Source organism: Limulus polyphemus, unplaced genomic scaffold (assembly GCF_000517525.1).
Source record: "Limulus polyphemus unplaced genomic scaffold, Limulus_polyphemus-2.1.2 Scaffold3460, whole genome shotgun sequence".
NCBI classification, from domain to species: Eukaryota; Metazoa; Arthropoda; class Merostomata; order Xiphosura; family Limulidae; genus Limulus; species Limulus polyphemus.
Window position 1 is genome coordinate 15,759 of NW_013669070.1, and position 15,958 is coordinate 31,716.

The 15,958-nt window shown below is 34.6% G+C and overlaps 1 protein-coding gene across 2 annotated transcripts in view; it reads left to right on the forward strand.

Moving 5' to 3' along the window:
• Positions 1 to 15,958, forward strand: part of LOC106469388 (leupaxin-like) — a 49,469-nt gene that overhangs the window by 11,505 nt on the left and 22,006 nt on the right. Inside the window, exons 1-2 of one of the 2 annotated variants that reach the window (XM_013929879.2) lie at positions 1,355 to 1,645; positions 12,164 to 12,459. In XM_013929879.2, the coding sequence (XP_013785333.1) occupies positions 12,265 to 12,459 (195 nt within the window). In that variant the 5' untranslated portion in view covers positions 1,355 to 1,645; positions 12,164 to 12,264. Of the gene's footprint in view, positions 1 to 1,354; positions 1,646 to 12,163; positions 12,460 to 15,958 lie in introns of those variants that run through there. The other variant, XM_022397897.1, reaches the window with a different exon arrangement.

The following is a 15,958-nucleotide window of genomic DNA, read 5'->3' on the forward strand; positions in this document are numbered from 1 at the left end:
GTAAACAGGACTGTTTAGTTTACTAAATAGATAAATATTTAAATTTTTTATAAAGCCTGATCAAAACAAGTTTCCATTGCAGATGTTTTAGTAGGGCCTGGTGCCTTCAGCATTTCAAAATTATTGTGTACTTTTAAACGTTGTTTTAACCGAGTTCTTAATTAAAAAAAAATACATTTATCATCACATTCTCTTCGCAGCATCAACAAGGCAACATTTTTTTATTTTTGAATCAACGTTAGAGGGCTCCAACTGATAGTCATTGGGGAATTTACTTTAACAGTATAATTCTTCTCTTAAAAGCATAGTCAGCAGCAATTTCGTAACGCTGTAATTTTTCATTTTGGGGTCAAAGTTAGTGGGAAACTATCTTAAGGTAAAAGTCAGCAGGGATTGTTTACCCCAATTATTAGAGTCGATATTGCACGAAAATACAGCTGTCAGCCTTTAGTTCTACTGCTACTTAATAATCAGTGGATCTAGAATGTTTTATTTTACAGTAAAATTTGTTTCTCTTGTCCTAAAATACATTAGATTCAATAGGCTACATAATGCGTTCCAAATACTCTCAAGTTTTTTTACTTCAACAGGATACACATCTATTGAATTAACCATACTTTTGTCTGCTATAAATATCATTTAAAAATGATTAAAACCGACATCATGCGAAACAAATAAGATGTCGTCTCGTGAAGCACTGCTCTTTTTGCGGTTGTTTGATAGGTAGCACCGTAAAGCCTCTGTTGTTTTTTTGAATAAATGACATAATTAAACATTTCCAGTTATATAAGCATATTTTTTAATACAAGTTACTCCTGAAAATAAAGGTAAAATAATAGTCGTCTTAAAGATGTCAGTGCTTTATTTATTTAATTTTTTGTATGATTATTAGTGCTTCACTACTAGTAAAATATTCTATTATCCGTGATGTTAAAAAAAAAAAGTCGCACGTTCGACACATGCAGCTGTTGAGCGTCAGAAACCAGATGTAACGTATACTACCTTTGTCTGATAGTTTCCAGCACCTTTACATCATTCCGAAATGTGTAAATTATGTGGGCCGATGGTGCACGAGCAGCAGTCATTTTGAGTGCAGAATAACTGTCTCATGTAGGCCTCACGTATACATTCATTTCTCAGCTGTCGCAAAAGTTAACTTACAGGATTAAAATTGATAACGGAACACCTTGTTAAATAGTTCTTCTTGTCAGGTGAGAGTCTGCCTTCGTTTCATCGGGAAAACGCTTCTAACCAACAGGAGAGCTCGTGCTTAGTGCACGGGTTTCGAATAGTTGTTCATTCCATATATGGAGAAACAGCATACGAAATATCTACTTTTGTGTAGGCTCCCTTGGCTAACCTTTTGACACATTTCACGTCACTAAGCTTCATTGGCGTATGGAAATTGTAGCGTGTGAATGTCTTGCTCTGTTGCATGTGTTTGTGGTTTGGGCTGGTGTAAGACACATTTCCGGCACCAGGGTGCGTGCTTAGTGGTCGTAAATTTTTACGCTGTTAAAATTTAAGTTGTGCGTCCCACAAATAGTAATGTTCTGTCTATAGCAGTAGCGGTCCGCCGTTTTCTTTGCTGAGAAGAAGAGAATTTTCTGTATTCAACATGACTCCTATAGCAAGTGACTATTAGGTAAGCAGGAGATGTTGAGATCACGGTTGCAAATTTACTTTTTTTTTCATAATTGCAAATGCCGATAGGTGGCAGTATTTCATTTGGAACAATCATAAAATCTTAAACTGGTAAGCAAGAAAATAATAATAATTAAACAATTGTAGTCTTATAAATGTAATAATATTTCTCAATGAAGTACGTTGTAAGCGATACCGTTAGATTTGGTGAAAGCTGCAATACAGTTCTTAATTTCTAACAGGAAAAGTACTGAATATCTGTTGACAATCGGGGGGGGGGTGGCTGGGAATGAGTTTTGGAGGATAATACTTCAAACTCTGTTTGAAATGGGATTCTAGAAGGAGTAACGTAGTTTGCTACGTCAATATATCATATAGCAATGTAATAGAGGCAATCTTAAAATTAATTATAGTGTTTGTACCGTTATTATGTTAAAACAATTTGAAATAGGTTCCAGATACGGAAAGATTCAGCAGGAATTAAGCACTGCTTCAGTAATCAAATACTGAAATAGCATAAAATATCACGACCTTTTAAGTAGCAGATACAATTTATTCCCTCATCTATGCGATCCTGGGCATAAATTAATTAAGCCAGAAGAAATTTTTGCATACAGTTCATATACAATATTGAAACTAATGTTTTTCGTGATTTACGTTACACCCTTTCATTATAGACGATTGTTTTACTAACTGTTTCAACAAGTTACAGCTTTTACAGTTTAAAGAAGCGTTTTTAAAGCTGGTACGGCGTTTCGATCACTGGTGCAAAACTTGCGTACTGGAGAATGATTGCACCAGTGATCCAAACGTCGTACCTGTTTAAAAAACAGTTTTCCTTACTGTAAAAGCTGTAACATGTAATAAAATAATACTTATAATTTCAACATCACTGTTCGATGGCTTTTGTTGTAACTGACTTATACTGTTTAGATCATTCAATACTAATGTGTGTAATAGTTTTTCTAGAGCAGTTTTACATTGTCGTGTTTGCCTGTTTTGTTGTTACTTAACAACTCTAAAATTGATGCGTGTGACCATGCTAGTTATCTTTAATATTGCTGTCTTTGATGGTTGTTGTCTGTCAGTTTTAACGTTATGTAACTTTTCAGGCATTAAACGTGAGTACTCATGTTTGTAATAAGTAATTTATTTGGTCCATCTCCACGTGTTCCTTAATAGTTTTTTTTAATGCACAAGCTTTCGGCTCAATTACCTAAGCCTTCTACTGGTGCGAGACGTTAAGTAACAGGATCTAACGGAACAATTCGAATCACAAATCGCCTAGCAACAAAGAAAAACAAGAACGTGCCCAAGTCTCTTGACAACAATAAGCCTGAAGCCTAATAAGCTAAAATAAATAATGTTACAATATGAAGAAACATAGCAAGTCATATTATTATTGTGGTTTGTTAACATAATGCTATCAAGATAAAAATCAACAGTAAAAATAAATAAATTAAGTATGATCAACAACAACATTTAGTTTACTTTTATAGCAGCATTAGAGTCAATGCATGCTTTGATTTCTTTAATGAAATGTAACCAGCAATATCCAACTGCATGGATCCTCCACCATACTTGCATTAATATTTTGTAACATATGCAGAATCATTTTTCTTCAGATTAAATTGAAAGATACCTTTTTTGACAGTGCATTTTTTTACATCTAAGAAAGTTTCTTTTATTTTTTGAAACGTTTATGTGGAGTAATAAGACTTAAGTGTTTGACGATCGTGAGAGTTCAGAAGAACCAAAACTACTTGCATATACAAGTATTCACTTCTAAGACCATAAAAAGTTATAAATCACGAAGAAGCATGTCAGTGAAGCATGGGACTAGCATAAAATTAAACAAGTATTAAAGTAATTCAAAACTGATCCAAATTTTTCCTCTTACCACCCACCTTTTGGTAATATCTGGGAGATGACGTTATCGGTGACGTGTTGACCAACTCCAAGTTCAGCCTTTTGTATGTTATGAGAACTACGCATGCGTTGTATCGTAGGCGTACAATCCACACTAACGAGTGCGATTTAAAATTCGTTTGGTGACGTAAGTGAAGAGTAGAAATAACAAGTTTACTTTTCATTTGGAACTAGAAAGGCACCAATAGAGCAACCAACCTCAAATTTAAACCAAAAAAATCCATCACCCTAAAAATATAGGTGCCAAGATTCCTCTATTTATTTCACTTTCTTCTTGAGTTTTGACCATTTTCAAAATCCTGATTTGCTACTGATATAACAAAAGTGATCGACCTTCCTTATGACATTTTCCTCCGTGCTACAGTTACTAAAATTTTCCAATTTTGAAATTAGGGAGAAAACCAGTTTGTATAAAATTTTGTCATAATAGTAAAAAGAAGCTGTTCCAAAACACACACATACACAGAGGAGTGAAAATAATACATGTCCCTACCTAACTACGAGTACTTTTGAGCAGGGATAACGATGTTTATCACAAAATCGCAATTTATTATTGTAAGGAATACTTCATTATTTCTTTCGTTAACAACATTGGTTAAATGTTTAATATTTCTTATCTTAATATAACAAATAACAAACAAAGTTAAAATAGAGACACACAATTAAAAACATTTTAATTTAGGCCAATATATGACCACTAAAAAGTTTAAACGTTTCGACGTTCCAACGTCATCTGCAGGAGTAAGTTACAAGACATAATCATGTCGCGCCTTAGTTATACTTTTTTGTTGTTGTTGTTAAATAGGTCATGTGACCTATGTACAGGTTTACAATCCCCTCGTGAACTTTTTAGAGAAGATCATCCCACATTTTTGCACTTTCATCTCTATTTAATAATACACGATTTTTTAATATTGTTTTCAAAGATTCACGAATATTATTGGCTATCATATCTTTTGATTGAGCCAATATTACAGTTTTTCCCCCATAATACCGCATGTTGTGATTCATGTACATGTTCTGCTATGGCTGAATCTTCAGTTTTCTTATTTCTTACATATCCTTATATCCTTACATATCCTTCACATATCCATTAAACGATATTTTAAATTGTGTTTAATCTGTTCAATATAAATATTTTCACATTCAAATTCAATTTTTATAGATTCCTGTTTTTCCATTAACTGTATGTATAGTCAACTTTTAGTGGTAATATTTGACCTTAATTAAAATCTTTTAATTGTGTACCTATTTTAAAGTTGGGTGTTATGTATCATTTTAACATTATACACAAATGCCAAGAAATAATACTCATGTTTTATCATATTTTCATTATTTTACTTTTATTATAGAGATTGTTTTGTTTTGTTAATTTAAATCATGTATTTAAGACTAACTTAAGTTTCCAAAGCTGCCCGAACCTCTTGAAATATTATTGGGTTTATGGCCAAAAATATTTTGAACAGTGTGGGTAAAACAATTAATGAAACAATGCACTCAAATATTTATATGTTAGAACGTAAGAAAAGTACATTTAATTAGCCTATACTCGTTACGAGGTTGATATTTAGTTTCGTTCTAAGTTGATAGCTTGTTCTGATTAATTCTCTACATGCCCCCCCCCCCCCAGTGGTACAGCGGTATGTCTGCTGACTTACAACGCTAGAAACCGGGTTTTGATACCTGTGATGGGCAGAACGCAGATAGTCCATTGTGTAGCTATGTGCTTAACTTCAAAACAAACAAACAATTCTTTACACTTTGGACTAAATATAAGGAAAGTGAAGTGAGCTTTAGAAAGTTACCGAGACCAAGATGAAAAAAAAACTAAACTAAACTGTGAAAATAACACAAAACATAAAACAAAAATACAACAACAAAAACTAAACTCTCTCTGAGAATAAACTTAAAATATAACAAAAAAAAGAACTACAATAAAAAACACGAGGTTTAAAAGACTATTGAATATGTCACATTGTTTTTTTTTTAATGGTAGCCCAAGAAGCGGCCCAGGGGCCACATCAGGCCCCCGAAAGCCTGATTCGTGGCCCACACAGTGATGTGATATTGATTGCACTGTTAGCCATTATGATACTAAAGAGGAAGGAAACTGTATTCAGGGAATGATGTATCCCCAACAAGCTCAGCTCCAGTATTAGAACAATAATTTAGAACCACTCCCTGTATCGTGCCTATCTCACTACTTCTTACAGTAGTTAAAGAACACCTGCGCCAATTGTAAAGTGGATAAATAACAGGTGACCGTTATTATTACTTTTCCAGTTAAGATTTCCTTATGTATGCTGAAGCTGACATTTTATTCTTGGATGTTGTTATTTTAGCACAAAGCTACACAATCGGCTGTCTGCAGAGTTGAAGTTTGGATATTATTTTTGACTAACATGTTCTTACATCCAATTTAAGTTGCCATAGGTACAAGCAGTAGTTTATAAAATACAAAAATGGCGTCAAAACGTTATTTGTTATGTTGATTTATAATAAAAGAGACGATTTTGTCACAAGACGTACTTTAGTTGTACATTTATTTTATTTACCATGTGCTTTACAACAAGTCTGATATCAAGACTGCATATGTCATAAAAATAATCCTTATGAATTTTACGAACACGAATCCACAAGATTTTCAAAATTTATTGTGATTTACAATACATTTCAGAAATAAAGTCTCCCGCTGAGTCAGCAAACTTACAATACTAAAATTTGGGGTTCGATTCCCCGAAGTGGGCGGAGGGAGTGATTTCGATTGTACATTTCTATTTGAATGCAACCTAGTAGGTCAACATTAAGCTTACGGTCTTATAACGTTAAAATCCGGGGATTCAACTTCCCATAGTGGACAGACCGCAAATAGCCTGTTGTAGTAATTAAGGGACTGTCCTTGTCGAAAGGATGCCAACTCACGTTGATTGGCTGCCTCAGGGGGAAGGGGTAGAGACGATGATGTCATTGTGCCATGCACTAGAGACGATTACATAATAATTCCACGAAGTGGCACCAGAGGGCCGAAAATGTTATGCCGACATGACAGTTGATGACTGAAGTTGTCTGCTGCCAGGTATGATGAGTACACAGATAGTTAGCGAGTGAACGACCAGAAGGTGTTGTAGATCAACGTGTCTCAACATGTTATCAACGTTATAGTAACAATCAAATTCTTAAAATTAATAATTTATCTAATTTGCACAACGTTGTGTTCAATTATCAGTACTTAAGGTTTTATCACAATTACAATTTTGCTGTATAAGTAAAACATTAAATCTGGGATGCTGTTATCAAGTTTCTATAGGCAGACGGTGTTACTAATGTTCTATAGTTGGATTTTGTTATTAAGGTTTTATAGTATGATGCTTTTACTAAGGATAGTGTTTGTGTAGGCGGATGGTCTTACTAGGTATGTTATGTGTGTTTCATATAGGTGGATGCTGTTATCAAGTTTCTATAGGCAGACGGTGTTATTAATGTTCTATAGTTGGATTTTGTTATTAAGGTTTTATAGTATGATGCTTTTACTAAGGATAGTGTTTGTGTAGGCGGATGGTCTTACTAGGTATGTTTCATATAGGTGGATAATGTTACTATAGTCTCGTAGTACTGCATACAGATTTCAACTTGTCTCAACTTTTGTTTATAGTTTTCATTTATATATTTGTCTGCATTACATGTGTTTTACAAAGGCGGCCATGTTACTAGGTGAACTGAGTCAAATATGATTATTATCTCATCATATGGTATCTCAACATGTGATTACATCATCGATATTGTAGTTTTTACTTCTATATTTAATCATATGTCGTAAAAGTTACAAGTAAAGCCAGTATTTTAACATACTGTATTACATATGTTAGTTTTTATCACACATACTGTCTTTATTTATCCATTATTTGAGCTAGGCAAATATTATAGCATTGCCCTTTTCTACAATTACCCATTGTTTATGTATAAAACACTTTGCTAATTCATTAGTTATATAGTTTTTATTTCTATATTTAATTTGCATAACATACTTTTTGCTATTATTGTCCTGAAAAGGACGGATTTTTCATGATTTTTCTAAATAATATACAATAATTTAATATACGAGCTTGCTGTTTCACTATATAACTAGTGATATATATATATATATATATAATGCATGTTAGACTAGTCATAACATTTTCCTTTGCCCGGCATGGCCAGGTGGATAAGGCGCTCGACTCACAATCTGAGGGTCGCGTGTTCGAATCCGCATCCCACCAAACATGCTCGCCCTTTCAGCCGTGGGGGCGTTATAATGTGACGGTCAATCCCACTATTCGTTGGTAAAAGAGTAGCCCAAGAGTTGGCGGTGGGTGGTGATGACTAGCTGCCTTCCCTCTAGTCTTAAACTGCTAAATTAGGGACGGCTAGCGCAGATAGCCCTCGTGTAGCTTTGCGCGAAATTCCAAAACAAAAACATTTGCCTTAAAACATGTTCTTCTGCTGATCATTTATGTATGTAGCTCTGTTTACATTCGTATCTCTAAATTTAACAAATGGTTAATAAACTCGTTAGTAAATCATTTTGCTACAAATAAGTATGATAAATGAATGACTTAGTGTTTAATCAATCACTTTACCATTATAGGAACTATTTGAAATAGCAACACTCACCATTCTATGATTTTCTATAGAATATTCACTTAAAGAACAAAACACACTATACTAATAAAATTCGTAAAATTTTTTACATAAATCAAAACGTCTGCAACGATTATTTTTTCAGAGATTTCGAACTCACGCTAATACTGCCTAAGAGGTCCAACTCAAATGGTGTTGATATTTTAGGAAATACAAATGGTTATTGACAGGAAAGATCGTCACGTCGTTAAACAACCAGTCCACTATTAAAACTGGCAGAATAAAAGGTCAATGGCATTAAAAATAAAGGTCTGGAATTAGAAAATTCTGTAACACACAGACGTACATCTTTTTGGTAAAATATATTATTTCTAGTTTGTAATGATATGCACGAGACAAAAGTCATGTCACTTTATAATGATTGAGATGTATATATATTAAATATTTGTTGAAAAATCAGAAATTCTATTACAATATACCATCTAATCTTTATAGTTCACCAAATACATTTTTTGAAAAACGAACATAGTTTATAACCAAAAATGAGTTGACATTCATAATCTTAAAAAGACCTTTCATTATAAATCAAATGATTATTCTTTCACGTTTCATAAATCTAATATATTGTTACGTATTTGGTCGTTTGTTAATTTCCCGTTGAAATTCTTTCCGAGAAACTTCAGCGATACAAGTCCTTTTTTGGTTCACCCGTTAATTGTCTGCTATCTCATCATACCTGGCAACAGGTTACTTCTGTTGCCAAGTGTCATGGTGTCATGACAACTTCCAGTCCTCTGATGCCATTTCCCTAAGACAGTAGCTCTCTCTGTTTCCACTTTGTGAATTATGATGTAATGATCTCTGGTGTGTGGCACCATGTCGTCATTGTCTCAACCTTTCCCCTGCCCCTTAAGCAGCCAATTAGCGTGAAGCTGCATTCTTTGGACACAGAGCAGTCCTCTAAACTACTTATTGTATAGATTTGTGCCAACTAAACAAATATATGGTTGCAATCTAGCAAAAGTTTCTGTAATTTATAAAGTGTCAAAAAGAGTCTCCTGCTAATTTTCTCCAGAACTACTAAGTGGTGCAGTTACATATAAAATAGAGATATCAATATGATTCTGTATGTGAAAAAAAAGTAATGTATTATAAAGCTATTTATTTGCATCATTTTTCAAACAATAAATATATCTGAACATAACATTCTGATCACATTATGAGGCAATTGCTTCTGTAATGTCCGCAGGTGAGCTAGCAGTAAGTTTACGGACTTACAACGCTAAAACCTGGGGTTCGATTCCTCGCGGTGGAAAGAATGCTTATAGCTAGTTGTGTCCCTTTGCATTAAGGAAACAACAGCTTGTGTAGATATGTATCGAATTCTTGTACAAGATACACACACACACACACACACATGGCAGGTTTTATTTGTACCAAGATAATTTCTAACGTCAACAGAAGAAGCGAAAATTATTACCGTTGCCTATACAGTCGGACAAAGTACCGATTTTCACAGCAGATGAGTACGTCTATTTTACCGTTTAGTCATATACTCAGATAATAGAACCACTATAGTTTTGTACCCAGACTAGCGTTGTTCCCCGAGTGTGGGACTAGCCTTGAATCTAGGCTTCAGAATTGTTTTTGTGCCCATTACTTTGGAACTAGCTTTATTCCCACGATGTAAATCTAGTCATGATCCCACATTGTGAATCTAGTCTTGTGTCCCACAGTGTGAAACTAGTCTTGTTCCCACAGCCTTGAATCTAAGCTTCAGAACTGTTTTAGCTCTAACTTTGTTCCCACAGTATAGAACTAGTATCGTTCTTACGGTTTGGAACTAGTCTTGTGTCCCACAGTGTTAAACTAGTCTTGTTCCCACAGTGTGAAACTAGCCTTGAATCTAGGCTTCAGAATTGTTTTAGCTCTAACTTTGTTCCCACAGTATAGAACTAGTATCGTTCTTACGGTTTGGAACTAGTCTTGTTCCCACAGTGTGAAACTAGTTCCCGCAGTGTAAATCTAATCTTGTTCCCCCAGTGTGAACCTAGTCTTGTTCCCACAGTGTGAAACTAGCCTTGAATCTAGGCTTCAGAATTGTTTTAGCTCTAACCTTGTTCCCACAGTATAGAACTAGTATCGTTCTTACGGTTTGGAACTAGTCTTGTTCTCACAGTTTGGAACTAGTTCCCGCAGTGTAAATCTAATCTTGTTCCCCCAGTGTGAACCTAGCCTTGTTCCCCCAGTGTAAATCTACCCTTTTTTCATAGTTCAAGTCTACCCTTGTTCCTACATTATGAATTTAGCCTTCTTTTCACAGTGTAAATCTAACCTTGTTCTCACAGTGTCAATCTGGCTTTGTTCACAATTTGTGAATTTAGCCTTCTTCCTAAAGTGTGAATATAGTCTTGTTCTCAAAGTTTCAGTTTCTTACAATGTGGAACTAGTGTCGTCTCCACCTAATGTAGATATAGCCTTGTTCCTAGGTTACTGTATGCTAGCTACCTAGTTGTGTCGAAAAGTAACAGTAGATTTTCCTGCAATGTAATTAAAGTTACGGACTTTTATTGCATGTAAATTCATTAAAATCTGGTTGACATGATTAATTGTAATAAAGGTAAACGCAACAATACTGAAACGTAATCCAAGCCTCAAAGTTTTCAGACAGTCTGTTAAAAAAAAAAGCTATAGCAAACTAGGATATTATAAGCGAAATGTGGGTCACAAACCTCAGTACAGATGTACACAGTCACCTCATCTGTTCCAATTACAAAATGAAACAAGCGCAGAAACTTTGGACGTGTCCTGCTTTGGGTTATTCGTGTACAACATTTGGCTTTTCGAATGATTTTTTGAGCTCATTGTTTAGGAAAAAGAACATTTTATCCCTACAGAAAACAGTGAATGAGCATAAACTAATCACTTATAAATTTAGCATCGAAACGTTTCTGTATTTTCTTTTTGTAGTTTTTTTAATTGTCAAAAACCAACGTTTTGTTATTTGGTACAGTCACGTTTAATCAGTAAAAACTTAAATTAAAGATCACGAAATAATAACTTACTGCTTTGAAACATTGCCAATAATTTACAAACACAATAGAGATTTGAAATCCAACTGGAGTGCGAATTGAGGGATAAAAACTTAACATTTTTTAAAGACTTGATGACATGGATATAATAATTATTTTTAAATTTATAAACATGAATGTTTTAACATCTTTATTTAAGGCGTCTGATTGAAACTAAACAGTAAGAAATATAAATTGGTGTTATTCACGATTCTATAAAATTAGAACATTGTTTCAGCTTACTGGTAGGCGCGTGGCCTGTTAGTTAACGTACCGGGCTGTAGATCGGAAGAGCTAAGGCTCGATCTGCACTTTCAGCTCTGGGTACGTTATAAGTTTAGTATTCAATACAGCTGTATGATTAAGAGTAACCGCATAGAAAGCGGGTGCTGCTGAATGGTCAGTCTATGTATAGTCAGCCAGCAGTTCTAGTTTAGAGGTGGGTATGATTGATCCTTAGGTATATCTGATGTGGCCGTCTAACCTATGTGTTGCATGATATATTGTTCAGAATGTCAATTCTAATACAAACTAATACAAACCTCAGTTGCTGCAGTTTTCAAGCCCATTATAATGATAATTTGGCTATTGGCCACCAAACACCAATAAATTTCAGTTGCAATGGTGTTTCAAGCCTATTGCAATGATAATACGGCCTTTCGCCACTAAATTTTGATAAACTCAGCTTTTGTGGTGTTTCAGGTCTACCGTGATGATAATGTGTAATGTGGTCATTGGACACCAAACACTCCTCAGTTGTTGTTGTGTGACTTGTATATATATATATTTATAACATAGAGATTACTGATTATCCTTCTGAATATACTTTATACTTATCGTAATTTCCCATAGTATTTCTTGCCAGAGTTTTTAAAGTCCAATCATTATTTGTCTCATTCCAGATGCTTTGTTGGCTGATCTACAGAACGCTTCTAGTAGCTTGAACAACGATAGTCCGACTTGCGAAGCAGCGAACCCAGAAGCTCATTACACTTCTGTGAACATGCCCTTCAGCCCAACTTCTCAAACCAGCAAATCTTCTGTAACCACCCAGAGATACAACCTCGGTCCAGGTTCGCAGACCATCACCCACACTGTAACCACACAGAGGTACGACCTCAATCCAGCTTCTCATATCACCACCCACACTGTAACAACAGAGAAAAATGGATACCAACATGGTGGAGAGAAATCAGCAGTGAGTGTGATATATTTAATTTGTTTTTCTCTACACCTTTGTATGTTAATTCAATTACTGGGCAATCTTCAGAACTAAGGCCATGGTCTATTGCAATACATTTTATACAATTGTGAATGAATCGTTAGTAGAATTACGTGTATGTATGCATAATATATCACTGCAATCAGGTCTGATACTCATGAACAACCTAAGAACCTGAATACTTTACCATACGATGCCTGATCGTCCTATTGTTTTCAAAATTAATTTGTTAGTCCTAAAGAAGTCCAAGTAATCATAAATAGTCCAGCTTCCACGTGAGATAGCATTTTTCGCTAGGGTATGTCCAAAGTTGTGTTATTTATTGTTTCCTAGCGTGTTATGGAGAGTCAGAATCTGTAGGGACCCTAACACAAAATTAGAATGGACGGCCACATTGGACACTTAGCAAAGAAGTGTTTGTTTTTTAATTGTATAAATTTTCGTTTTAAACTACAGAGACAATGCTACCACTTAATTATCACACTAATACGCATGTGAATGTGTGAAAACTTTATCTAAAGTGACAATATGGTTAAAAGTGGGATCCATAGGGAAATTCATTGGCCATATTGGATTTATACAAATATTTTAGTTTGACCAAAGCTGCCAAGGTGGCACCCTTCAGATTCTGCATACCAGACCTTGGACATACTCTAGTGCAATGTTTCACCCTTATATCCCACAATTAGACCCAGGGTTGGCGGTAAGGGGGGACTTGCTGGAGCTGAAGCTACCCCAACATGTGGCTTAGCCTCCTCTTTAGCCCCTGCACCCAGCGAAAAGTGCATACTGTTAAAGCTGGTTCATTTCCTAAATACCAAAGTGTGTGTGCTCACAGGATGTAAGAGTGCAGCTCCCTCAATTTTCTGTTTAGCCCACCTCAGCCCACACATCAGGAAGAAACTGACGCCACCCCTGACTGGACTGAAAAGAAGCAATTCAAATATCACACAGAAATGGTATGTAATGATGAACAACTTGTAAGGAAATTACATCTAATTATTAAATTCATAATCCTTCCATCCGAGCTTGGCCTAGTGGTTAGGTATCAGACTAGGAACCCGAGAGTCATGGTGCTACTAAACACGCTTCTCACTTTAAGCTGTGGGTGCGTTATAAAGAGACATTCAATTTCACTATTCAGTAGGAATAAGCGTTTCAGACTGCGGGTACTGCTGACTGATTGCCTTCACAGTTCAAAATTAGTGATGATTTGCTTTAGCCATAGGAATATATGACCTGACCGTTTAGCCCATTTAGTATAAAAGATGTCGTTCAGGAGAACAAACATAATTCCACCTTATTCTAAGAATGCCTAGAGATTTATTCTTATTTATTTCTGAAAATACCTTATAAGTTACAGAAATACCTTACTTTTTCTTTTGTATACCCATTTAAGATTTATATTGCGTTTATGGCATAAAGTTTTTTCTCAGGACCAGTGGTGTACTCCACACTTCAAATGTAAATTATTTCGCGTATTGCCTTCTGATACATTCACATGTGAGTAGATTGGACTATAGTAATTTTTCTAATATCAATACTTTATATAAAATCAAGTTTTTATAATTAGCTGAAAACTCTCTGACCTTGGATATACTGCTGATTTACAATAATATATCTCATGCAATAATCTTTGGGAATTGTCGGGGTGGCGGGATTAGGATGATCGTGGCAGTTCCCGCACTTCCAAACTTGCTACTACATTACTGTATCAAGACGCTTTTTTTAAGACTGAGAAAACGTCGATGGAAAACACGTTGTTTCAGTGTATTTATTTAAGAATGAGGTACTGAGATTAACAAAATGTTGTTGTAGAATATAGCTTATGCTTTTAATCTAGATGCTTCTCGAAATTTGTATTGTTGTTCTGTTGATAGAAGTTAAGTGACGTGACGAGCGTGGGTTTAACGTTTGGAGCCTTTTTTCAAAGTTTAGGAAACAATTTGAACCCAGAGTTTATCAGTCGGTTAGCAAAGAATCAACGCATGATTTAGTCATACTGTTTGTTACTGTCAATTAAATAGTTCAATGCTTCAAATATTAAGTTTGTATTTCCACGAAGAAATGGAGATACGAAATTAAACAAGTATTTAAAAAAATTTCATTTAGACGTAGTATATTTATGAAGTAGGCCTGTCGATGAATGTTGGTTACATTTCCAGTAGTTTCCAAACTTTAACATCCCGCGAGCCCTGTTCATGAAAATGCCAAATCTCGCGAACCCCTCCCAAAAATAAATATTTTCCAGGGATTTTCTCCCTTACCTGAGTATAAATTATAAAAGCAGTGATCTTGGAAATATGTTTTTCTTATGACGTTTTTATTACACTCTATTTTTATTACATTATGAAAACAACAACACTCTTCCAAGATTTCACTTTCGTAACTCGTATCGCTTTGATTAAGCCTAAACTTGTTCTTCATCTTAATTTTAAAAACAACAGTAGGCGTCATTTAATTTTAAAAACAGCAAAAAATAACCCCTTCACCTTTCCATTTCTGGTGAGAAGTCCTGAAGTTATAATCTACTCAATGTGATGCGCGCAAACAATTTTGCTTCCGCCATTGTGGAATGTTTTCCGAGAACCCCTGAAACATTATGCTAACTTCCAAAGGGTTCGCGAACCACAGTTTGGGAACCACTGGGTTCACTAACCGTGGAACATGAAGAAATAAAACATTTTTGTTATGGTTAAGTGGATGGGTCTTGCATTATTATTTTTTACCAAATAATACATAAAAAACAGGACGACAATAAAATGGAGTAACTTCTAACAAGATGTTTCTTTTAGTATGTTTATTCAAGAGGGTTATTAAGGTTAAATATTTATTTTTTTCATGTTGTAATAAAATACCTGTTTCTTACTTTCAGAATGATTAGTTAAAACTGACATTACTTCTTACAGAAAATTAGTTTCTTTGAATGTGTTTATTTGAAGAGTTTTAACCTTTTCTCAGTATATTTATTTATACCGAAATACAAATACAATGTAAGTATTGAGGCTATTATTTTAATTTTTAATACATAGTGATACTACTTTATAAGTATAAATTTACTCTGTTGTTACTTACAAATAATCATCTTGTAATATAAGGATCTAAAAATAAATAAATGCGAAGATTTTTTGGCAATAATATAATTAACTCCAACGAAGAGTAATTATTCTTTCTGGTTACTGGCGACTTAGTGGTATTATTAGTTATGAAAAGTCCTTGCGAAATATATTGAGTAATCGGTTGTTTTCTTGTTCCGAGTGAAAGCTCCACATTTGTGGAAGACAGGTGATACACGCGTAAAATATCAAGATAAATAAAAAAATTGTGAAATTAAAAACCTGCAAATAGGGATCGTAAAAAAGTAAGGAAACAAGGCTGGAGATACTGCAGACATTATTTACTTAAACTACAAACCCCTATTTTTGCTCCATGCTGTTACCTAGAATTACATTTGGTGGAGTCAAAATATGGATTT